At 36.5% G+C, this 26,799-nt stretch overlaps 2 protein-coding genes across 16 annotated transcripts in view; both read right to left on the reverse strand.

The window, feature by feature from the left end:
• Positions 1-2,059: 2,059 nt before the first annotated feature.
• Positions 2,060-14,160, reverse strand: rap2ab (RAP2A, member of RAS oncogene family b). The gene is made up of 2 exons (XM_055206187.2): positions 13,251-14,160; positions 2,060-3,768 (listed from the first exon to the last, which is right to left on the reverse strand). The coding sequence occupies exons 1-2, from the start codon at positions 13,562-13,564 to the stop codon at positions 3,531-3,533; spliced, it is 552 nt and encodes a 183-aa protein (XP_055062162.1). The 5' UTR covers positions 13,565-14,160; the 3' UTR covers positions 2,060-3,530.
• Positions 14,161-16,348: 2,188 nt separating this feature from the next.
• The window catches only part of mbnl2 (muscleblind-like splicing regulator 2), a 66,844-nt gene continuing 56,393 nt past the window's right edge, over positions 16,349-26,799 (reverse strand). For all 15 annotated transcript variants that reach the window (XM_055206188.2, XM_055206199.2, XM_055206194.2 and 12 more), the window contains one exon: positions 16,349-19,881. In XM_055206188.2, coding sequence (XP_055062163.1) covers positions 19,757-19,881 — 125 coding nt within the window. In that variant the 3' untranslated portion in view covers positions 16,349-19,756. The remainder of the gene's footprint in view (positions 19,882-26,799) is intronic.

Here is a 26,799-nt window from a genome sequence, read left to right on the forward strand (position 1 = left end):
ACCAGTCATTTCTGCATTAATGATACTAACAAATATGGTTTTGTTGTTTTTCTTTGAATATGATGAATGTTCTCATAAACCACCATGCTTATTAGAAATCTATCACACTGCAGTTGTTTCTTGTGTCTGTGATTGAATAAACTGCGGCTTTCTCATCCCGTCTTGTGTCCTTGCTCGTCTTCCAGCGTTGTCAGGCTGTTACTGTTCCAGCATCACTGATTTACTAAACAACATCCAGATACAATCACAATCAAACATGAATTTCTTTGCATTTACAAATCCTTGGGAACTTTTGGGATAAGGCAAGTAAACAACCGCATTAAATATATCACACTGTGCACGTGGTTTTTCTTACATATCGTGACTTTAAAGGGGACAAATCATGAAAATCAGACTTTTTTCATGTTTAAGTGCTATAATTGTGTCCACAGTGCTTCTATAAACCTAAAAATGTTAAAAAGATCAACCCAGTAACTTAGTTTTGGTAAACCTTTCTCTGCAAACATGTGAAAAAATAGATAATTGAAATTTGGCTGCCCTTGTGATGTCAGAAGGGGATAATACCGCCCCTTAATCTGCACTATCCAACCACAGCACTGCCATTTAGTGCAGAGCTCATTTGAATTTAAAAGGACACACCCAATTTGAACATGTTAATAAATTATCTGTGGGGTATTTTGAGCTAAAACTTTACATATGTACTCTGGGGACACCAAAGATTTATTTAACATTTAAAAAAAAGTCTTGTGAAATGTCCCCTTTAAGACACTTGAACAAATCAAAGAGCGTTTCCAACAAATCTTCTACAAAACCCAATTAATCATAAATAGAAACAGATTATATTTTATGTTACATTATCATCCTCCAGTAAATCTTCTCCTCTGTAGACTTGTTTGTCGCATGCTTTTCAATGCAAAGTCTCAGATGAAGCTGTAGTGGGTGGTGTGTGAAATCTCCTGTGAAACGTCTCCATCACATTTCACCAATATATTATTAAGACCTGTCATTTATATTCAGGTCTGGAGAACTGAATCTGCGTCTTAACTGATATTCATCAGCTCTGAAGTGAAGGATAGGCTTATTATTCAAATCATCAATAAACTCTCTTTTATGTAGATTATTTTGTGTGGCAACATGCACATGTTTATAATAATCTTAAAGTCAAAGAAATGTATATTATTTTATAAACCTAACTGCATTAAAGGGAGATTTCAGCCAAAAATTATCTAATAATATCCTCACCCTCATGTTGTTTTAAACCTGTATGAGTTTCTTTGTTTTGATGAACACAAATAAAGATATTTTGATAAATGATGGTAAGCACCCATTGACTTCCATAGTAGGAAAAGCAAATACTGTGGATGTAAACGGATACCGTCAGCTGTGCGGTTACAATCCTTTATCAAAATATCGTTTTTGTGTTCATCAGAATAAAGAAACTCATAGATGTTTACTTTTTGGGTGAACTATCCCAATGTTTAAATGTTGCATCCTGAAGAAGATTGTGTTCTGTTGCTTTTAGTTAATATCTGGCAACTTTGGAGGTTAAAACCATCAGAAGTGTACTACTAAGGTTTTCACTTTCAGGTAAAACAACATTGATGACTTATGTTGCACACGGGGGCGTGTCCATGTCATTGTCCAATAAAATGCTTTGTAGAATGAACTGTAAAAAAACCTGTAGAAATTACAGTATTACTGGCAGCTGGTTGCCAGTAACTTACTGTAGATTTTACATTTATGTTATTTACTGGAAACAATATGTTCAATAAGTCTTTATGTCTTCATCTTCTACAGTAAATTACTGGCAACCAGCTGCATAATTACAGCAATTTTTTACAATGGACTCTTTTTACCAAAAGCAATTAGCAAATTATGCTATAAAAACCTGGATTTTTTTTTTCAGATGAACACATATTTAATAAATGTGATATCAGTGGAAACTCCACAATTTTGAATTATTGCAAATATTCACATCCGAGGTTTCAATTCAACAAAGCAAAAAAAATTGTCAAACACACACGGAAACAGATTCATACAAGAAGCGCAAACTCAAATCTAGATTTGTGAATAAGATTCTTTATTGTCGTGTCGAAATGAAACCATATCCACAAACCATTTACCGCGAGGAAGAGGGTAAATGTCACTTAAAAAAATATAAGATCGATGACGAAAGTTAAAAAGGCAAACCGAAGGTCTGCATGGCAAGGCAGATTCACCCATAAATGATCATCCAGAGAAGTCTTCATGTGTTTTGTGTCTATTTCATTTCACAATAAGGTTGTAGCCATGCATATTGTCTGCTAAATCAACACTGCAAGATGGCCTTGTTTATTAAACTACACACAACCATCTTGATTTTTACCTATACAATTTTTTATACATTTCCGGATGAACTCATTGTGAACCTAAAGAGTCACAGACATGATGGTTGGAGTAAGAATTGCTGTAATACCAAAGACAAGAATAAGAAGGATAAAACAATAAAAACTGATTTGGTGGCCTGTAACTCCTGAGTAAGATGTAATAAAAACAATTTTGTCATTTGGCTAAAAAGCGACTACTTCTTGCGTGTTTGTACAACTATGAAGCTCAAAGCATTCAGAAGATTCCTGTTTTAAAATATCATTCAATAAAAATCACACAAATACAGTCAGATGTGAAGAAGCACTTTCCACAAACAGGGTGGATTTTATATTCACGCAACCCTGTTACAGAAATTTGGTCTAAATAGAGATTAAAATAAAATTGGACTTAAATATGAAAAATCAAACAGAAGATATAGGCTTATTTGTGTATTTATTGCTTTATAAAGACACCGGTTTGTATCCCATCTGTGGAAAGTGCCAATGATCATGAGATTCAAAACAATTCCTCCTCCCAGCTGAAGAAAAGTCTATCCTAAAGCAAATCTTTAGTTGATTGTTTTACTACATTATCAAAATACACCATTCAATATCTGCAACATTCTGTACTGAGCTGCGATTTCCAAAAATCACAGCTGATATTTTCAAGAAATGAAAAGAAACACAAGAGTACAAAGCAAAGTGCTGCAAACTATTTGGTTTCCTCAAACGCACATCAGTAAAGCGTCCGGTCATTGAAACAAGTCACCCGCACACAAATCAATCCACTCGTGAACGGAGGAAACTTCATCTTCGCCGTGGGTTACATGACAGCGGCCGTTTGGAAGAACAAATCTGGGTCATTTTTCTAATGGCAGTTTAAGACATCAGGTTCTGTATGTGCAAACTAAACAGCAAGAGAAAAGCAAACAGCTCTAAAAAGTGTTAAGGTGAAAGAAACTCTGCATCTTTTTGTTGCATTTTCTTTATAACCTTTTATGATCTTTTTTATAAAGTTGCAGACAGCAGAGATGATCCTAAATGCAAATCTGAAATGCAACTATTTTTGAAACAGAAAAACACATCAGCTACATGTGTGTGTGTGTGTTCGTGATCACTGTTTTCTTCATACAGTAGAAAGAGTATGACAACGTATAATGCTGAATCCACACCGCGGTCGGTGGGTTATTGTATATTGCAGGAGGAACAGCACGGGTCTTCTTTATCAGGCTGAGAAGCGTAGTCCATCTGTCGAACGATCTCTGAGAACAGTTCATCCACCATAGTCTTACTCTTGGCTGAGGTCTCCATGAAAGGACAACCCCATTCTTCAGCAAGAGCCTGGCCTTCATTCGACGAAACCTCACGCTCGTTGTCCAGGTCCACTTTATTTCCCACTAATATCACCGGCACACGTTCATACCTGTGAGGAAACATGACCACAAACTCAATGACAGCTTTTTATGGACATTTCTGTTGAAAAGTTGGCGATAAAGAGGGAAAATTATGTATTATCAACTCATGTGCGCCACAGATGTATATGCATATTGGCTATTTCCTGTAGCTCAATTGGTCATCTCATTGTTCATGAGAAGGGCCAGAAGGAATCTGCAGACGTTTTGTGCTTTTTCTGTGGAAATTTTGTGGAAAAATCTGTGGAATGATTTTAAATGTTAGCTGTAAATATTACAAAATTGCATCTAAAATAATAACTTTTTAAAAGCTTACAATGAAAATGAATACACTAAACCAGTGAATCCTCTGACTTAAACTGGACCAACATGAACCATATAATGCGCATGTCAAGATAGAATTATATTTTGTATATAAAATGACATATATTATTCTTTATAGTGTTATATTATAGCAGAATAAAAAAGCTTGTGTTAATACATTGTCATTATGAATTTAGCACGTATCAAGATCATTTCATCATTTTTACAACACAATGTAAACTTTATATTAATTCATTCCCCACCAGCCTTTTTTAACCAAGTTGCCCGCCAGCATTTTTTGTGATTATCACAGAATTTTTACAAAATGCCGGATTTTTTTTTATATAAATATATAAACATACAAATATACCAAATGAAAGAACAGGCCCTCTGTTTTCAAACAAACAAAACGTGAAAAAAAGTTTTTTCCTATCTTCATTTGTTCTTTTTTTAACCTCTTAAATATGGGTAGGTTTCTTCAAAAAATATATTTTGAGCAAAAAGCTAAACTAATTGCATTTTTGTAAAGGAATTTTGTTACACTGTAAAAAAATTCCATAGAAATTATAATGCTATTGCAGCTGGGTTGCCGGTAATTTACTGTAGATTTAAATGTATGTTATTTACTGGCAAGAGTTTTTTTAAAGTTAAATAAATTTTAAATATTAACAAGTCTTTATCTTCACAGAGTAAAACTAAACAATAACAGCCTCATGCAAAGCATTCTGGGAACCAGAAATCATCAACAAACTTTTTCAGTTTTTTGCTTCAGATTTTGTTTCCCAGAATGCTTTGCTTGATGCTGTTATTTTAGTTTTACCTTGTAAAGACAAAGACTTGTAAATGTTTAATGTTCATTTAAAATGTTGCCAGTAAAAAACATAAATTTAAATCTACGATAAGTTACCGGCAACCCAGCTGCAATTTCTACGGAATTTTTTTTACTGTGATAGAGATCAGATTCAGAATAATTATCAAAACATACACTGAGTTTTAAATTTGTTTTTGCTTCAGTTTTTTTAGAAATTGGGTAAGAGCGCCATCTAGTGGATAATAGCGGAATTAAAGATTACCGTAAAATTCATCAGAAAAGCGTCATTGGCAAGGAAATGTTTTTTGGCAGGGAAAGCAAATGTAATATTTAAAACTTGAGTTTAACAACCTGAAAAGCTAGAATGCATTACATCATTAGTTAAAGGATCAATCTGTAACTTTTTTTAAATATAAAATAAACAAAAATCAAGTTTGAGGGGTTAGGTCAGATTTTATGGAAAGATATGTGTGTAAGGTAACCTGCAATTTTATGCTTCAAACAGAGATGGTGCTAAAGAGGCAAACGTTACGGATGGCAGATTTAAGTCGCCATGAAAATATAATTAAAAACTGTTATTTTTTTTGAATATTGTTGTGTTTTTTACAAATGACTTATCTGTGAGTTTCCTTATTTAAACAAAAATTAATGTGCCGCCATAATCTTTAATCAAAAACACAAATCTCCTCCTGTCCACAAAACAATCTCTTTTTACTTCCGGTCATATGTTATGGCAGGTGGGCGGGGTCCGGGAGAAGATCGCTGTGATTAGCAATTAGCAACCCGACTCAACTTCAAGCGATCCAATCAGATCTCGAAGGACAAATTCAAATCCAGCTTGACCTTATTTCATTTCAGAATCGGGTTTTATTCAGAAATACGTCACTATGTGGAAAATAAGGCAATCGCTACATCCAGTTTCATGGCGACTTTAAGACAAAATTCAACTCCTGTGCGTCACAAATGTACATATAAATGCATATTAACTATTTTACAGTGCAGTCATGTTTATCAATACTCTAACAATAACTAATTAATACATAATCCTATGAAACGGTTCAGTATGTTGTTTTACCGAGTTAAAACAAAAGAGCACATCTCCAATATCCAGAATTAAAATCATTAAAGCCAAAGCAGATTTATTAGTCTTAATCCCTGCGGCACGGCCGGTGCACAGACTCTGTTGCTCTCTGTTGGCTATAGAGATCCCAGACATCCAATAAGAGGCTAAGGGATTCATGTAATGTGTGAATCATTTCCTCCACAGTCTCTGAGTCAGGGGTATTGATCTGTCAGATGCTGGTGAAAAACCACCGGCCCACCGCTCATCACAGTGAATCAGCTGAGTCATGGACACCAGCTACAGATTCACAACCTGTAAAACGCTGCAAAAACAGGGATTGGTTTGAGCAAAATAAAAAAAATTTAGAGAACAAACAATTGGCTTTACGTTTACATTTATGCATTTGACATACATTTTACTATAAATGGACTATACGTGTTTTCAGTATGACATCAAACCCACAAACCCATGCTAATGTAATGCTCAGCTGAGCTCCAGGATAACTGAAGAATATGAATGTCTGCGGGAGACTTTCAGCGGCTCATTTTCTTCTCACAGAGATCGCATTTAAGAGTAATAACAAAACTTTTGTTGTGAATAAGCTAAAAACACGTATATGTGTAAAACAACGAGTGAACAGCATGAAGTTTAAAGAAGGTAAAATGCGTCTCTCACACCTGTGTGCTCTGTTGCAGTCAGATGCATCCGGCTGTTTTTGAATGCAAATGTGTGAAAAACGCTTAAGGCATTTAGGTGGCGTGTTATTATTTCTAGCCCAGACAATAACATCCCGCTGTACTTTCACAAGCATCAATAACATCATGTGTGACATTAAGCAGCTCATCTCAGATGATGTTCAGCATCACATGAACTAAAGATCGATGTTATTGATGTGTGTGTGTGTTCAGTGTGAAGAGAGAGAGAGAGCTGTGAATTGTAAGTGGGAGGTTTGAAATGTCATTTACAGGCTGTGAGAAGTTGTTATTTATATCCAGAGTGACACCAGGAGGAGTCTACAGTTACACTTGATGCTTATTTGTGCACCTGTGGATGTGTCTGTACTTCTGTGACCATGGTTGCATACTTATTTTTATGCTGCTGATGGGAAAGTGCATACTTTTGAGTATTAGTCAGAGACAGAATAATGAAAGAGGGTTTCTGTTCTAGAAAGAAAAAAGGGTGTAATGCATTACAACGTAACTAATTGATGTTATTGAATTGCTTTACCCGTAAAAAGTATTCAGAAAGAAAATGCATGGCTGAAACACAGCACAAAGACTGTAAACTATGTGAATTGTGGAGTTACACTGTTAAACAGTTTTTTCACATTTCTGTGTTCAGGATCATTTGGGCGGGGCTAAAACGGTGGCTTGATGATGCACTGGGGCCACTGAGCATGGCCCCGCCCCTAACACAATCACAAACATGCATTCAGGTTGTAGCTGTATTTGGAAGTTGAGAGAGAAGACAGCTTTCCTGCGAGTGGGCGTGGTTTCAGATCCAACAGAGGACACAACCCCAGTATTTTTTCAAGAACTTATTCATATAAAAACATATGTATTGAAAAGTGTAATTATGATATCTTATTTTATTAAGTATTTTGTGGAGAATTTTTCTTTGCTAACCAAAGTGGGAGACGTTTTGGCATGTGTGATCAAACAGCTGAAATAGTGTAACTACAGTTTCATTATGATTTATTGAGGTGGGAGCTTATAAAAAAAACTGATCAGACTTTGCGGAAATTTAAATACAATGCTAATAATTTAAGTCTGTATAAATGATTAGTTAGCAGAGTGTGTATATTATAGCAATGATAGGTGATAATAAAGTGTATTATATATGTTATATTTGACAGTTTGAAGGATTGTACATTGCAAAAAATGACTTAGTATTTTTGTCTTGTTTTTAGTAGAAATATCAAAAAAATTCTTAAATCAAGATGCATTTTCTTGATAAGCAAAATGAACTAAGAAAATAAGTCTAGGTTTTAGATGAAAATTAACTAAGATTTTAACTAAAATTTAGAATAAAATGTGGTAAAGATATTTTTTTCTTGAATTAGGTGTTTAAAAAAAAAGTAAAATTATTTTAAGATTTTTTTCTTACCCCATTGGCAGTTTTTTTGCTTGTTTTAGCACAAATTCACTTAAATTTTATATTTTTGGTCTAAAAACTAGATTTATTGTCTCAGGTCATTTTGCTCATCAAGAAATGATAAAGAATCTTTTTTTTTTTTTAGATATTTGTACTAAAAACAAGACAAAAATACTAAGTAAGAAAGTAATTTATTGCTATGTAGTATGGATGGGCATCATCTCTTCTCTTTATAAATGTTAGCAATTTATTGGTTACATTCATTGAATTATAAAACTAAAGGTATTACCACACTGTATATTATATATAAAAATAATGTCATTGCATTTCCAGCACAAATAATTAATAAATAAATAAATAAATAAATAAATAAATAAATAAATAAATAAATAAATAAATAAATAAATAAATTTATTTATTTATTTTTGTCCTCTCTCTCTCTCTCTCTCTCTTAGCAATTGCAAGGTGACTTTGCTTAAACCAGCCAGGCAAAACAGTCGATTTATTACTGGTTTAATTGATATTTCATACATTATCATATTAATGTCTCTGCAATTAAAGTGTGAGTATGGGGATGAGATAAAACACTGAAGCTCTGTTTGAATGAATGTTACTCCCCTCAAGTCAAATGGGACCCAAAACATCTACTAAAAACTCATCAAGTTGATGTTACTGATGTCATACACTGTCTGCATGACATCGTGGATTTATTCATTTAGTTTGCATGATGGATTTCATTTTGTGCCTTGGTGCACATCTACAGCTTTTGCCACAAACCACAACACCGGCACGAGCAAAAGTGAAATGGACCACAACGGGTTTAATAGTACAGATAGACAAATGCAATTCATTATTTACAGTATAACTAACTGCAAATATTAATTCAGAGATTAATGAAAGAATTGACTTGTAATGCAACCGCTGCACAAAAAATTTGCCCTACACAATCTGCATGCTATACATTTAAGAGTATATTTGATTATTTTGCATTAGCATGTTTGTGCTAAACGATTTGATTTATATTTAAACAGTGCAGTGTTGGTAAATTACAGGTGGTTAGTGAATAAGACAAAGCAGTTTTAGTGAACTGACCGCAGGGTGTAATTTGCAAGAAATGCAATAATTGAAGAATCTAACACAACATCGATTTCATATGTCAAAAAGCATTTGTTCTCCTCTCTCGTCCAATGCATTGAAAGGCTTCATCCCCACTGTTGCCCAGTAACGCTTCAACCCCCAGAGTCTAGAAACACAAAAACAGATGTTTCGTCTCCAGAGACCCTGCTGGACGCAAGGCATGCTGGGATGCTTTTGGCTAGAAATGCTGGTATGGACCACAACTGGAAACCTAGTTCTTAGTGAAAACAGAATAGGGGAATGTTTTTTTCTCTCCAAAATGTCAGAAATTAAAAGCAGAAGTGGCCAAATGAAGTCCAAAATCAAAAAACAGCAGGCAAGATTTCGAGTAAACGTATAACAAAGCCAAAGGATTCATATGAAGAATAACAGTTTGACTATAAGCAAAACTCCTGTCGGTATATACTTACTCTTAAAATGTGACCCTGGACCACAAAACCAGTCACATTTAAATTGAGAGTTATACATATATCATCTAAAAAGTTGAATAAATACACTTTCGAGTGATGTATGGTTTGTTATGATAGGACAATATTTGGCAGAGATGCAACTACTTAAAAATCTGGAATCTGAGGGTGCAAAAAATCCAAATATTGAGAAAATCAACTTTAAAGTTGTCCAAATCACGTCCTTAGCAAAACATATTACTAATGATAAATATATTTTTGATATATATTTACTGTAGGAAATTTACAAAATATAATCCTGATTTTTCTTTTTGGCATAAAATATATATTTTTAAATTTTGCATATTTAAAAAAAAAAGTATAGATTTATAAACCAGATATTATATAATGGTGTGTTTTTACCTTTTGGAGCTCAGCAATGTCTGATTTGCTTTCATCTCATTTTGTGCTTCACAGAAGAATGAAATAAAAAAGTTTTAAAACAATGTGAAAGTAAGTTAAAGAAAGAATTACATTTTTTATTTTTTGGGGTGAACTGTTTCTTTGACTGAACAGAAAAATATGAAACTATACAGAAAATAATATGTAAAGTGAATTACTCTACAGATGCTCGATAATATACCGCACACCGCTGACCTATAAAATACAAGAACTGTGTGGTGATGTTAAACTAAAGGTCACATCATGTACAAGTATGAAGAAAAGCCAATATTACAGCGCAATGCCAACCAATAATATAAAAACAATCCCTTCAGAAACAAACACAAATGAAGATTAATGTCTTTATGTAAATAAGCCTCAGTTTTGCTCCCGGTCACGACAATGCAGTACAGTGAGTATCACATCAGACCCGGTTAAAAAAAAAAACAATCATCACGTTTCAACAGCCGCTCCACTGGAATTCATTTTGCACATCCTTGGAAAGCCCCTCGCAAGTCCTGTAAATCCCTACAGAGTCATCACAAGCCATCCTGCAAAACTGATCTCAGATCAGAGTAACACATCTATTTTTATCAACATAAACACGGGGGTTTCCCGTGGTTCACCCTCATGGATCAAACGCAGTCTCACATCGAGTTCTGAGAAGTAAAATCTGACCACCACCCATTCACTGAGGTCACTATGAAACATCATCTCATTTACAGATTTTGATCACCAGGTGTTACATTTAATGTGCTGAAGAAAGTTACAAGGAAACTTTAGTGTTATCTAAGATTAGCATCATATTATCTAAAAGTCATTGTTTAAAGGATCAGTGTGGGTGTTTAGCGGCATCTAGAGGTGAGATTGCGAATTGCAACCAACCTCAATTTCAAAACGCATAGAGAAGCTACGGGAGCTGCCACAGGAACCGTTTGTCCTTTTAGGGCTTCTGTAGTGTAGTGTATGCACTGTAAAAAAATGATTTTCAAGAAAAAAATCTCTTAGTATGTTTGTCTTGTTTTCAGTAAAAATATCTAAAAATTCTCACAACCCAGAAAAAATGAGTCTAGTTTTTAGACCAAAAATATCAAATTTAAGTGATTTTGTGCATAAAACAAGCAAAAAAATGCAAGAAAATTTTGCTTACCCCATTGGCAGATTTTTTGCTTGTTTAATGCACAAATTCACTTTGTCTAAAAACTAAACTTATTTTCTTGGGTTGTTTTGCTAATAAAGAAAAAGCATCTTAATTTAAGACTTTTTAGATATTTTTACTGAAAACAAGGCAAAATACTAAGAAATTTTGGTACCACTTTACAATAAGGTTCATTAGTTAACATTAGTTGATGTATTAACTAACATGAAGAAACCATGAGCAATACATTTATTACAGTATTTATTAATTGTTGTTAATGTTAGTTAACAGAAATAAAGCTTTTAATTGTTTGTTTATGTTAGTTCACAGTGCATTAACTAATGTTAACAAGATTTTTAAAAAGTATTAGAAATTAACAGCAGTTTATTATTAGTTCATGTTAACTAATGTAGTTAACTAATAAACCTTACTGTAAAGTGTTACCGAATTTTTTTGCAGTGTGTAGATAAAAACGTCTCATTCAAAGGTAATAAAAATTAAACAGTTCATTATGTAAGGTCTTTATACACCACTGATAATTCTAAAAGACCCAAATTGCATGTTTAACTGATAACCTTAAACAAAGTAAAGTCAAAGGGCCCTATTTTAAGGATATAAGCACATGGTCTGAAGCGCATGGCACGCGTGCATTTAGGACGTGTCCGAATCCACTTTTGCTATAGTTTAACCATGGGGAAAATAGTCGGTGTGCCAGGCGCATGATCCAAAAGGGTTGTATCTATTCTTTTAAAAACACAAAACTGTTTTGCAGCTTGCTTAGCTGGCTAAACTAATTATGATCCACTACCTGGATTTAGCATTAGATAGAAAGCAGATAACCAAGTCCTGGACACAAACACAAATTTCCTCTTTTCTGTCTCTCATTGCCAGAAGTGAAGTGCGCCTTTGGGTCAATGTAAGCTAATGCGGTTCTCATGTTTTCTTGGCGTACAACAACAAGATCTCATTTATATTTTGGTGAGTGTGCAAATCCTGACATCATTAGCATTGTTAGTGTTTGCTGTCTCAGTGTGTATTTGCCCCCCTTCTTTAAAACTGCCCCTGCAGATTCAAAGCCTGTGCCAGACGTTTAGATATTTACTGCATATAACTGTGCCAATTCACTTCTGAGAGCATTTTGGCTCGCTGGAGCATTTTAGGCCTCGGGAGAATAGAAATATAGAGTCATGAAGTGTAAACCTGAGAATGGGAAATTCCCCAATGCATCATTTTTTACTATATATAAAATACTTGATTGTGATTGGTCAATCACAGAATGTTGTTGTGTGACCACTAAACGGTACAACTGTAAAGTTATTTCTAACATGGCTGATAACACTGAGTCAAATCAGCTGGTCATCACAAAGATGCTGACCTCATCACCGAGCACAGTAAATGGTTACATTTTTTTTAATGATGTGCACTGATGATGTCAAGCTGCCTCATGAGCTATTGTGACATCACTTCAATATGTCAATTACAGCAATACTGTCATCAGTGACATCATGCTACAAAACTAAAGGGGTGTGCACTACCAAATTCAACAGGTACTGTATTTCCAAGGCACTACTCATAATGAACCAGGTGACCTAAAAAAAACAAAGAAAATGCAAAACACCTTTCCACAGCTAAAAGGCATTTATATTAAATATTCTGACATGATAATTGCTTAATGTTTAGTTTACTTCTGTTTTCTGGCTTAAATGGTTCCTTAGATAATATTAATGAAAGCAATATGCGTCCAAACCATTTTAAAGAGTCAACATGGAAAAACCAAACAATGCACCATCTGTTTCTGAGCCTGGGGTTAAATGATAATAATAGAAGATAACTCCCATTTGAGTTGTTATTAAAGTACACCAAAGCTGAAGAATTATTTCATCCTGGTATAGGGTGGTAATACCAAGGTACTCATTTCTACCATACTTTTTTGTAAGGAAGTGTACAGCCCACCATGATATTGCCATTATAGCATAAGATCTCAGGTTTGACACATCCAATGGTTCTGAATGATGGCAATATTAACACTCCATGGTTTATTATTGCTTGGAAAAATATAATGCTATTCCCATAATGTCCCCAAACCATTGCATTTTACTGATAGGCCTACATATACATACCTCTTTACTCTGATGATCTGATCTCGCATGGGCTTTATATCTTGGAAGCTCTGCTGGTTGACCAAACTGTACACCAGGATGAAACCTTGGCCGTTCTTTATGTAAAGATCCCGCATAGACGCGAACTGCTCTGTGCCAGCGGTGTCCAGGATCTCCAACACGGACGGGGACGAATCCACCTCGATCTCCTTGCGGTAGAAGTCTTCAATGGTCGGGTCGTACTTCTCGATGAAGGTCCCGGTCACGAACTGAACCGTGAGGGCGGACTTCCCGACCCCACCGCTGCCGAGAACCACCACCTTATACTCGCGCATTGCGCACCGACCCGCAACCGACGTACTGCGCGCGTTTGACTGAACCAGCTACCAGCGTCCAAATGCAACGGCAAACTTGGATTGAATATCGCAGAAGTCAAGGAGAGACTGAGCCATGGCTGGCTGTGTCGAAACGCTCACCAGAGAGATAAATAACAAAAGCGCACAAAGAGCTTCATGGCGCAACATCCACCGGCGCATTTACAACTTACTGTTGTAGCTTCCCAACATCTGCTTTGAAAATCTTGTGAAAGGACTTTTTAGGTTGTAATAAAGCCTTGCATTCTGTAAAGGCGGCGGCGCAAGGCGTTAAGCAAAGATTATTTGGAGACGCCAGTGCGTTTTAGCACATAATACGCAAATTACCGACTTGGCGCATTATTTGATCCATTCTGCCTTAAAATATCCCCGCATCCACATCTCACAGCGTCTCCAACCGCCATACTCTCGGGTGGAGACCTATTGAAGCCAAACCACACAGCTTGCGCTCCAGGATAGGGATTCTCCATCATAAATGATGGCCGGGATGTCCAATAGGATGCGAGGATTTACAATAAGCCACTCCTGTGAATCGTTCATATGACATTATTCACTTTGCTGGGCCGGACTTCCGCGATTGACTTTGATGTAAGTGGTTACGTGTGATGGTAGGCGACCAATCAAAGGGCGGCTGTCAGAAGCGTGATGGCTGAGGATGCTGTTTCTATGGCAACAGCGCCTGCCTTAGCACCTGAAATAGAAAGCAACAGGGCTGCGGCCATTGTGTGCACTGAATAAAGATGTTTGTATAGCTGACTGTTGTGTAGTTTAGGGTAACGCATGAGTTTGACTCGCAGTGAATGTTTAAATGTCATTGCATTAAATAACACATCATCAAAATTAGTGTCTGGAAAGAAATCATGACAGTGCTTTATTTGGGAAACAACTTTAGGGTGATATATGCAGTCATTAAACATCCAAATATCTTTTGGAGCCTCTGTATGTAATCTGGAAGCTGTAATGTTGTGTTATTTTATCAGTGGAGCAATTCCAGCTTTATGGATGTGTCATTTTCTGTAAAAAACAATAATTTATCTAAGAATATATTTATTGCCAATAGATTGTTTATGTATTCCTAAACTCCTGATGACATATTTGAGACATCAGATATCAGTCGGGGTTTCTAAACTTTATAATGCCAAGAAGCCCCAAATTGGATGAACCACTCCCTAATAATACATATATCAATTTATATATTTTTATGTATAAGGAATATAATTGACTACACTTAGAGTTATGTTGGATGTATAAACCTAAAGAGAAACATTTTCAATTCAATTCATTTGTACTGCATTAACTTTAACAATAAACCTTTTGTCTTAGCAGCTTTACAAGAATATAACAACCCCCAATGAGTGAGATAAAAAAGACAGAAAGTAAAAATTTTCTCTTTAATTGTCCAGGGGTTCCCGGACCACAGTTTAAAGGTGCCAAAGAATGCATTGTAATAATCTGTTAACTTGTTCGCTGATATCTACATAGAAGTGATGTGTCTTTATAAAGTGTCTAAATGATCCAGAGACAGTTTTACATGTCCATTTAAAACCCTAAGATTTGCATTTAGAATGAAATGGTCTATTATTACCTTATTTAAAAGGTTCATGAATAATAATGTTGAGCTCTGCTTTGATTGGGTGTTTCTCCTTCAGTAGCTCTGTGTGTGTGTAAACAGATCTTTTGTTTGAGTCTGTATCAGATGAAGATTCAGAATTTGAAGAATAATCAATTGTTTGGAGATTGTTAATGGACGTTTCTGAGTGGTAAGTTTGTGTTTTTTCAGTATGGACCTGCAAAACTTATCAATAGTAGAACTTCAGCCTAAATGTTAGCATATAGCATTAACTAGGGCTAACTTGGCAGTCAGAAATTTGTTTTTAGCATTGTAACAACATCGTACTTAATTTAATGTTGGGAGTACAGAGCCCATAAGGGGACATGGAGCAAAAATTAAATAAAGTTTAGTTTCGCGTGCACACCTGAAACTATCGCATGCGCACGTGAAACTTTCGCATTCACGTGTGCACATGAAACCAAACCTTAGATTTTTCCTACTCCAATGTCACCTTAAGGGCTTGGTATGGGGGTATACATCTCGACTGTAACATCACAGTTGGTGTTATGTTGAGATGCACAAGGTTTACATAAGAAGGAGGAAACAAATGTGTTTGGGGTTTACGATATGTCATTATCTTGTACAAGACTCTTATTATTCATCTATGACTACATAAATACAGTTTTGCATACTACGGCACCTTTAAAAAAGTGGTCTATACACATCTTTTAGATGAGAGAAATATACATGTGCTATGGATGTAAAGACAACAAAAAAAGTCAGTAGCAATAATATTCAAGAAATGATAAAGGGATGGCTCTTCAAAGAACAAATAATATTTATTTAAATTTTTATGTGTGATTTATAAGGAAAATGAATGTGCCGTTTCTCTGTTATGGACGTGACAATTCTTAAATTGTGCTTACTGAAAAAATCTCTAAAGGTAAGATTGACATTTGCATGCAATTGCTCAAGGATAAATCATATCTATTATGCATCAGCAGTTCACTGGGTATAAATATAAAAAAAGAAGTGTATAAAGCAGTAAATTATCTTAAATAACACAGTAAGAATTGTTATTACTAAGAGCTTTCTATGAGATGATTACATGTCAATTAACGTTATAATTGATAGTAATTGAATAACAACATCTCTTTAAATGTCATAAAAATGAACAAAACAACAGACAGACACCCAAGTCTTTTTTTATTTATTTGTTTCGTCTCAATAGATTTTACACTACTTTTCCGGAACCAAAAACATTTGACTATATGACATAAAATAGCACATAATATATATGCACAAACAAAACATTGAAAATGGTTACATGAAAACTAATATTATCCAAAGAGGGCTCGCTTAATAATATTTTCTCATATTAACTTTGTGAATGTGTGTCTATGTAGATGAGCTCCTGCATTCCTGATGGAAATCAAGCAGCACAGCGTAATAACCCACAATCCTTTGAGCGCGCTTCAGTTGGGCGTCAGGTGCCGTCTCAACCAGAAAACAGCTTTAAAAAGCATTCAAACTCATCGGCCTCTCAGTGGAAATGTTGAGAAAGAATAAAACTCTTACACTTCTTTATCATAGGTATAGTATTTTATATATATATATTTATATTTATAAATGATGGTGAGAAGTAAGTTCTGTAGACACCCTAGTACATATTAAGAACACAAAAGCGTAAGAACGATGGACTAAAGGTAAGGCAAAGTGTTTGGATACGCTGTCTGCTCAGTATAAGAACTGATTAGAAAGTGCTTGTTCACCATCAGTCAACAGTGTTTGTCCTCCATTTCTGTACATTTCTATTCATTTGGGCCGTAAGAAATCCCAAATTAAGGACAAAATGTTACTTTCATCAAAATGTGCAGTTGTTTTTAGTTCTCGAGTGTACATAGAAACATTCAATAGTTTTTTTTTTCTTAGATTAAATTGAAAATAACTTCTTAATTTGACATAAAATACCATGCAAGATGCTTACTGAATATTTAGTTCTCTGGTATAACAAAAAAATAAAAAATAAAAGAGCCATTACCGATTTTTGTCGCCATACCATTTTCATTGTGCATCCGTTTGAAATGAACATCCGAAAAATTACAATAAATCAAAAGTGCAATCGTTATTTGTTGAACAAACCAGGACAACTTTCATAAATAATATAAAACCGATCATCACCAGTGCTTGAGATCCATCAATCTTAAAAAAGAAAAAGTGGGTGGGGTTGGGGCAATTATTCATACTTGTATAATATATTCGGACTGTTACTTAAGTTACGTCACACTAATTGTAACTGTTAAGTATTTACTACTATTATCTTAAACGTTACACCAATAAAGAGGCCGATAAATGCTACCGAAAATTTCCTGGTAATATATTCTTGACATAAAATAGGAAATGTTCTTGCTTTACAATCTAACATTGTACAGTGCTCTAAAAAAAAAAAAAAACGTAAAACAATTACATCATTTACAAAAATACCAAAAATGTAGTATTTGCAACTTTTAAGGTTGCCACAGCAACAACTTAATATTATTATGAAATTACTATCATACTACTGAGATTTTTGTCGTATATATATTTTTACCCTTTTTTTAAATTTTACATTTTTTTGGTAAAACATTACCTATACAATAAACGTTTTTACATAACACAAGCAGATCTATAGCCTCGCTTACACTACAATGCGATGTCCTGTCGTGTTCGAATTTGAGATTTAGACGCGGCTCCCGATTGGCTGAGCTTCCGCCATCGCACGTAGCCAAAGCGCGGCTTAATAAATTACATTCATTTTAAAATAGGTTACACCGTTGTTCTGTGACTAGTATTTAACGAAACAATAAAATAAATTTAAATCACTTTCCACTTCAAAAATTACATTAAAACTGTAACTTTTGCAAAACTTTTAAGAAAATGATGAAGTAAAAACAAACAAACAAACAAAATGCTAAGACCAGTGCCATATTCCTGCTTTAAACCAAACATCTCCGTGGATTGTCTGTGTTAATCGAGCACCATGAAATACATGATGGTTCTGATTGGATTGGTAACATACATTAGCGCATGCACACGCGCGCTCACACCAATGCATTCAAACATGCACATACAGTCGTAAATCAGAAATAAGGGTGATTAAGAAAGCGGTGTATGTATTTGAAATAAAAATTGATGGATTAAAGAACGCTGTGAGATGTTTTGACATCGAAGGTTCATCTAAAACACATCGCAACGACAATCGTTTGTCAAACTCAAACATCACGTTACAGACATTTAGCTTGTTCTGATGAAACTCTGTAAACTACTTCAAAAAACCATGGTAAAGGTTGCACAACAAAACGAACAATCTTGCCCTCGCCGTCAAGCTATTTCAAGCTATTGGTGTGAAAACGATATTTAATGAAACAAGACCCATGGCGTGCATGTTTTCTTTTTTTTCAAAATTGGGAGCTTTGCTTTTCTCGCCATACTCCGACCGCACATAAAGTCAATCTTTTCAAGATGCTTGCTGTGTAAAATATATTTTTTAGGCACTTCTACTGTTTATCAAATAAAACAGGATTACCGGTGAGGGCGTAGTTAGCCCTCCATTCAGGTCCTGCGCCCCCTCCTCCTCCTCTTCATTCATCACCGTTTACTGGGCACCGTGTGAATGGTACGGCGAACAGGCCTCCGATTGGTTGACGAAGTCTGTTCGGTTTGTGAGATTACAGCAGCTCTCCGAGTTTAATATGAAGCCCTTGGCACGGTACAGAAGCCACGCTTGACTCCCGGATGGCCAGCGTTACCACTGACGCATCAAAATCATTCACCGTCCGTTAAAACAATAAAATAAAATAAAAATCAAGTAGGAATAAAACACAGTTCTTCGCAGAAACGTTTTCATGGCACCGTCGTTTGCCACATTCTCACTTCTGACACCATTGCGCTTACGTTGTAAACCATTCTTTGGCCATTGGGGATAAAAAGTCAAATATTAACGTCTTCTCCAATCGTTGCAGTTTCTCTCCGTCAATCGATCCGTTTCGAAGACGAAAGGTGACGTCCAGGAATGAGAACTGGCGACTTTGAGGTCGAGGGAGCGCATTTTGACCGGTGGACAATCAATCGATCAATCAATCCGCAGACATCTTTTCGTCTGCCGTGACATTCTTGTTTGTTTACAAATGAAAGCAATCCCGCTTCCCCGCTTTAAGGGTGTGTCGGGATGTTTAAGACATAGTCTGAAGGATTCAAGAAGCACTATTTCCAACAGTGCAAACGAAATGTTTCTTAATCGTCTCCCGTTTGGGTGTATGTTGTGCATTTGTTTTCAACAAATATGGGAGAAAAAATACACATTATCTGACAAGTGACTGATCAGTCGAATGACTCCTCACTTATGCTTCTATGAAACGTGCTGTACATTAACATGTATCTATATATATATCTATATTTATATATATTCTTCGTTTTTTACATCTTTTGTTTATAATCTATTCAGAAGTCGGATGTGTTATTTTTCCGAGCATAACAGGCATATTGTGTGTGTGTGTGTGTTTTTTGTGTGTAAATAGCACACCAGCTCTCAGTGTGTAGTTGATTGGTGATTGGTATACTCTTTAGCATGCAGGTTGCTGTACTTCTAAGGGGGAGGGCAGGCTGTATTTACAGTGGGATCTTTTTGGGTTTCTCCAAGCAGTTTCCTGACACCCCAATCCTCTTCTGTGGCTTATTTCAAGATGATCTGTGCAAACAAAACAAGCAGAGAACAGCAAACGTTAGTAAAGACCCATCATTTTTACTTCTTGACTACCGAGTTAAAAACTGCGTGACGTGTAAATGTTCCCTTTGTTGTGATATGGGAACATGAGCGCTGGATGTGCATGCTAATTACTGAACTTATGAATGTTAATGTAGGGATTGTTATGGATCATAGATTGTGATGTAGTAGCAAAATAACTCGTATGCAGTGCGGTAGATTCAAAAATCTCTCAAGGTCGGTTTTATAAAAGTAGCAGATGTCTTGTATGTTTGTTTTTTTACCCAATACAGTATTGCAAATGTAAAGGTTTGTAATGTTTGGAATATGACACTAGCATATTGCACAATATATAATGCATACCACCTCTTGATTTTTAAAAACCAGTATGTGAAACTGTATGTATACACCATTGTGACAGCACCTCATTGCGTGCATGTTCAATTCAGCGAGTTATATCCAGTAACTCTAAAACATTTAAGGCCAGATTTACTAAACGCGGCTAATTATGCAAGAGCGCAATTTCAAAAAAGCGTCAATGGGAGTGGGAATATTATTTACTAAAAAGGCACAAATTAAATAACAGCTGATTTCCATAATGACCAACGCAATCTACTAATGCTTAAATGATTTCAATGTTAAGTCAATGTAAAGACGCGTTGGCGCACGTCTGGTGGTCTTGCGGCGCGAATGAGGCGTTTAGCGCGGCACGGTAGACGCAATTCCACCTCATTCGTTGAAAATGTTGAACTTTGGCGGAAAAAAATCGCAGCGTAAAATAATCAGGAGTTTGCTCTAGTAGTGACGTGATAACATGATGCGAGCGGAGTCGCAGAGTGACGTGAATTTCCACATGAATCTCTTGATGAGTAGAATTTCATGCGTGGCTTTCACGCGTGAATAAAGTGCGTAAACTCAAAATGTTCAAGCGGCAAACTAGACGGGGTAGACGCGAATTTGACGCCTCAAACGTGGATGGTGTGAACCCACGGTAAGCTGATGCTCCTGCAGGTACCGGTCATCTACTAACACCTGATGCGCTTGGGTTCACCACCACGAACATCTCAGGTGAAAATTTGGGGTGTGAAATACCAGCTAACGAAGTGCCATAGTACACTGAAAAGAACCGAAATACAAAAAATTTAAGGGTTACAAGATGTTTTGAAACATCTGGTATTGTGTGACGACTTCTAGTGACTCCTCTTTTATTTGCTCCAGCAAACTAAACATAACATGGCTTGGCAAACAATATTTTTGAATAATACGTTCCTCATTCCAAAAAAACTTTGCCTTGAACCACACGCTCTCTGATCTCCGTGATGCCTCCTACTATCAGCAATAATTGCAGCCATTTCAAGCGCAAAATGATTTAAGACATGCTTTTTCTGTGTTAAATAATGGCACAAATACTAGTAATATAACACACGTACTAGTAATTTTATCTGTCGATACCGATTATAGGCCGATACATTGGTGCATCCGTAGTCTCAATGAATGCTGCATATACTAAAGAAATAATAAGTGTAGTATGATAGTGTGCTATTCCAAACTTAGCCAGGGTCAATAAACTCTGCATTTCTTATGATATAATGGCGTCACACCTGTGTGTGTACTGTTAGCACTGTTAGGGACATGACTTATACATTTCATTCAGTTTTGTAATAGCGCTTATTAAAGGTGGGAATCAACAAGGCCTTGTGTTCACAATACAATATTACAAGTCCTGTTGTGTTGTGGTGCATTATAATAGACTGTGACATATTGCAAGAGGGACATGAGGTTCACCAACAGGATTTTAACATTTAACTGCAAATTCATTTAATATAAACACCAGAACGCAAATCCCACCAACCATAGGAAATGAAAAAAATTTTTTTTGTGATATTGCACCATGTCATGTTTTATTTCCCTTCTGGGTTTCATTAATAGTTAATAGTTTTTCTGAAAAGTAAACAAAAGTTTTTTTCTGGATCCCAAACATTTTAAAATGTACCGTTATACTTGCCAGAGCAAAAAAATAAAATAAATGAAAGTGCAGTATGAAACAAAGATAGGCAGTGTGGCACCCAAGCCTTCATCCAAGCTTAGTCAGCAAACATACATTATTTGGTAAGATGTGTAAAATCATAATAAACACCACTAGCGCTGTGAGCGGTAAGGCGAGGTGATAATGTTGCGAGTGATAGCTTGAGGCATCGCGGCATGATGGGAAAGCAATGCGAGAGAGTGCAGACATGCAGGTTACACCAATGAGCCAATGAGCGATGATGCTGTGTCAGGACAGAAACTTTTATCTGTTTTGTTAAATCGTGCTGTTTTATGTGATTAGGTAAGTATAACTAACAAAATAAAACTACAGTATTATGCAAAACATAATATATGATGCATGAATGCGTATATGCATATTTCTGTCCAGCAGGGGGAGCTACTCCCTTACATCTGTGCTGACCCAAAACAACCAACCATCATCATGTAACCTTTAGCATTATGAGATGCAACAGTTTTGTGAGCAGCAGATTCTTTCTGGTGAGTCTTTACAAACACTAACAATAGCACTTACGTTTGAGCAATCACTGTAAAGTTCAGATTATTACGGCAGTCTAGGGTTTGTTTATCCCTCCTTCTGTGTAGTGCATAGGTCTCTCTGTCTCTCTGCCTCACTCTTTGTTGGTGTCTGTCATGTTCTCATTAGTCTCTCACTCTTTGTCTAAACGCCTAACACTGTCTCTCTCTCATTCTCTGTATCTCTCACTCTTGTCTCATCAGTGTCTCACTTTCTCTGTCTCCTTCTGTCTCTCTTCTTTGTCTCATTCAGTGTCACTCTCTCTGTTGATGTCTGTCTAACTTTCTTTCAGTCTCTCACTCTTTCTCTCAGTATCTCACTCTTTGTCTCATCAGCTTGTCACTCTCTCTTTCTTGATATCTGTTTTATGTTCTCTCAGTCTCTCACTCTTTGTCTCATCAGCGTGTTACTCTCTCTGTTGATGTCTGTCTCACTTTCTCTCAGTCTTTCACTCTGCCTCATAAGTGTTACTCTGTCTTTTGATGTCTGTCTCACAATCACTCTTTCCGTCAGTATCTTTGTCTCACCAGCATGTCACTCTCTCTCTCTCTTTGTGGATGTCTGTCTCACTTTGTCTCAGTATCACTCTTTCTCTCAGTATCTCACTATTTGTCTCATCAACGTGTCACTCTTTGTTGATATCTTTCTCTCACTTTTTCTCTCAGTCTCTCACTCTTTGTCTCTCTGTTGATGTCTTCCTTACTTTCACTTACTCTTTCTCTCAATATCTCATTCTTTGTCTCATCAGCGTGTCACTCTTTGTCAATGTCTGTCTCACTTTCTCTCAATCTCGCACTCTTTCTCTTAGTATCTCTCTTTTTGTCTCGTCAGTGTTTCACTCTATCTGTTGATGCCTGTCTCACTTTCTCTCAATCTCTCACTCTTTTTCTCAGTGTCTCACTCTTTGTCTCCTCAGTGTGTCTCTCTCTGTTGATGTCTGTCTCATTTACTCTCAGTCTCTAACTTTTTGTCTCATCAGTGTGTTACTCTTTGTTGATGTCTGTCTCATGTTCTCTCAGTCTCTCACTCTTTCTCTTAGTATCTCTCTTTTTGTCTCGTCAGTGTTTCACTCCATCTGTTGATGCCTGTCTCACTTTGTCTCAGTCTCTCACTCTTTTTCTCAGTATCTCACTCTTTGTCTCCTCAGTGTGTCTCTCTCTCTGTTGATGTCTGTCTCATTTACTCTCAGTCTCTAACTTTTTGTCTCATCAGTGTGTTACTCTTTGTCAATGTCTGTCTCACTTTCTCTCAATCTCGCACTCTTTCTCTTAGTATCTCACTCTTTGTCTCGTCAGTGTTTCACTCTATCTGTTGATGCCTGTCTCACTTTGTCTCAGTCTCTCACTCTTTTTCTCAGTGTCTCACTCTTTGTCTCATCAGCGTGTCACTCTCTCTTTGTTGATGTCTTTCTCATTTACTCTCAGTCTCTAACTTTTTGTCTCATCAGTGTGTTACTCTTTGTCAATGTCTGTCTCACTTTCTCTCAATCTCGCACTCTTTGTCTCATTATCTCAATCTTTGTCTCGTCAGTGTTTCACTCTATCTGTTGATGCCTGTCTCACTTTGTCTCAGTCTCTCACTCTTTTTCTCAGTGTCTCACTCTTTGTCTCCTCAGTGTGTCTCTCTCTCTGTTGATGTCTGTTTCATGTTCTCTCAGTCTCTAACTTTTTGTCTCATCAGTGTGTCACTCTCTCTGTTGATGTGTGTCTTGCTTTCTCTCAATCTCGCACTCTTTCTCTTAGTATCTCTCTTTTTGTCTCGTCAGTGTTTCACTCTATCTGTTGATGCCTGTCTCACTTTGTCTCAGTGTCTCACTCTTTTTCTCAGTATCTTACTCTGTCTCGTCAGCGTGTCACTCTCTCTGTTGATGTCTGTCTCATTTACTCTCAGTCTCTAACTTTTTGTCTCATCAGTGTGTTACTCTTTGTCAATGTCTGTCTCACTTTCTCTCAATCTCGCACTCTTTCTCTTAGTATCTCTCTTTTTGTCTCGTCAGTGTTTCACTCTATCTGTTGATGCCTGTCTCACTTTGTCTCAGTCTCTCACTCTTTTTCTCAGTGTCTCACTCTTTGTCTCCTCAGTGTGTCTCTCTCTCTGTTGATGTCTGTCTCATTTACTCTCAGTCTCTAACTTTTTGTCTCATCAGTGTGTTACTCTTTGTTGATGTCTGTCCCATGTTCTCTCACGCTTTCTCTCAGTCTCTCACTCTTTGTCTTCTCAGTGTCACTCTCTCTGTTAATGTCTGTCTCACTTTCTCTCAATCTAGCACTCTTTCTCTCAGTATCTCACTCTTTGTCTCATCAGTGTATCACTCTATCTGTTGATGTCAGTCTCAATTTGTCTCAGTCTCTCACTCTTTTTCTCAATATCTCACTCTTTGTCTCATCGGTGTGTCACTCTCTCTTTGTTGATGCCTGTCTCACTTTCTCTCAATCTTGCACTCTTTCTCTCAGTATCTCACTCTTTGTCTCATCAGCGTGTCACTCTCTTTTTGTTGATGTCTGTCTCACTTTGTCTCAATGTCTCACTCTTTGTCTCAGTATCTCACTCTTTGTCTCATCAGCGTGTCACTCTCTCTTTGTTGATGTCTGTCTTATGTTCTCTCAGTCTCTCACTCTTCGTCTCATTATCTCAATCTTTGTCTCATCAGTGTGACACTCTCTCTGTTGATGTCTGTCTCACTTTGTCTCAATATCTCACTCTTTGTCTCCTCTGTGTGTCTCTCTGTTGATGTCTGTTTCATGTTCTCTCAGTCTCTTACTCTTTGTCTTCTCAGTGTGTCACTCTCTCTGTTGATGTGTGTCTTGCTTTCTCTCAGTCTCTCACTCTTTCTTTCAGTATCTCACTCTTTCTCTCAGTATCTTACTCTGTCTCGTCAGCGTGTCACTCTCTCTTTTGGAATCTGTCTCTCAGTCTCTCACTCTTTGTCTCGTCAGCGTGTCACTCTTTGTTGAGGTCTGTCTCACTTTCTCTCAATCTCGCACTATTTCTCTCAGTCTCTCACTCTTTGTCTCGTCAGCGTGTCACTATTTGTTGATGTCTGTCTCACTTTGTCTCAGTCTCTCACTCTTTTTCTCAGTATCTCACTCTTTGTCTCATCAGCGTGTCACACTCTCTTTGTTGATGTCTGTCTTACTTTGTCTTAGTCTCTCACTCTTTTTCTCAATGTCTCACTCTTTGTCTCAGTATCTCAATCATCAGCGTGTCACTCTCTCTTTGTTGATGTCTGTCTCACTTTCTCTCAATCTTGCACTCTTTCTCTCAGAATCTCACTCTTTGTCTCATCAGCGTGTCACTTTCTCTTTGTTGATGTATGTCTTATGTTCTCTCAGTCTCTCACTCTTCGTCTCATTATCTCAATCTTTGTCTCATCAGTGTGACACTTTCTCTGTTGATGTATGTCTTATGTTCTCTCAGCCTCTCACTCTTTGTCTAGTCAGCGTGTCACTCTCTTTCTCTCTTTGTTGATGTCTGTCTCACATTCTCTGTGTCTTTATCACCCTTTGCCTCTTTCAATGTCTCACTCTCTCTCTAGCTCTCTGTCTTACTTTCTCTGTGTCTCACTCTATTATATATCTTTGTTTCAATCTCTGTGTCTCACTCTCTCTCACTGCATTATTAATGCTAGATTACTGCTGGCAGCGATGAGTCAGACACCACAGGAGGTTCTGTCTGTCTGTCTGGTTCTGACGCAAGCAAACATGAGATCGAGAATGCTTTTGTATTCCATAATCATCTAAAAGAAAGGTCTCATGATCTATCTAATGCAGAATTATCTGTGTAAAGAAGTGTTGACATTTATGGCCGTGTAAATGCACATTGATAAATACTCTGTTTTATTTGTGCATGATCCTGAAGAAATAAAATCATCTTGTTTCATTCACTTCATTAATCTTTCATTTTTCACAAGGAGTGCTCACAATTCTCTCTTTATTTTGTCACTGAATATTCTGTAAAAACATAACATTTTGCTACTTGGTTTATTTGCTTGTTCTATAAAAACATGATATTTCAAGATTTGTGCCTTGGAAGATGAAACAAAGTTGGTTTTGAAATATTAAATTGCATATAAAGTTCATCTAAGGTGTTGAATGTTTATTTCCATTTAAGATGCTATACCTTATATTTCAAGCAGGGGGCGCTGAAGAGCCTTGAACCATTTGAATATAGACCCTCAGGAAACGGGTTCAATTTTACGTGATAAGACTACAAATAACCCTCAATGTCCCAGTTCCTGACTTCAGAGTATATTCAGGTCCTCTGAAACAACAGGAAAAGGACGCTCGGTTACAGGAAGGGTCCATTTAAGAACAACGGAAGAAGGAAAGCCCTTCAAGTCT

This window comes from Misgurnus anguillicaudatus, chromosome 3, assembly GCF_027580225.2.
Source record: "Misgurnus anguillicaudatus chromosome 3, ASM2758022v2, whole genome shotgun sequence".
Classification (NCBI taxonomy): domain Eukaryota; kingdom Metazoa; phylum Chordata; class Actinopteri; order Cypriniformes; family Cobitidae; genus Misgurnus; species Misgurnus anguillicaudatus.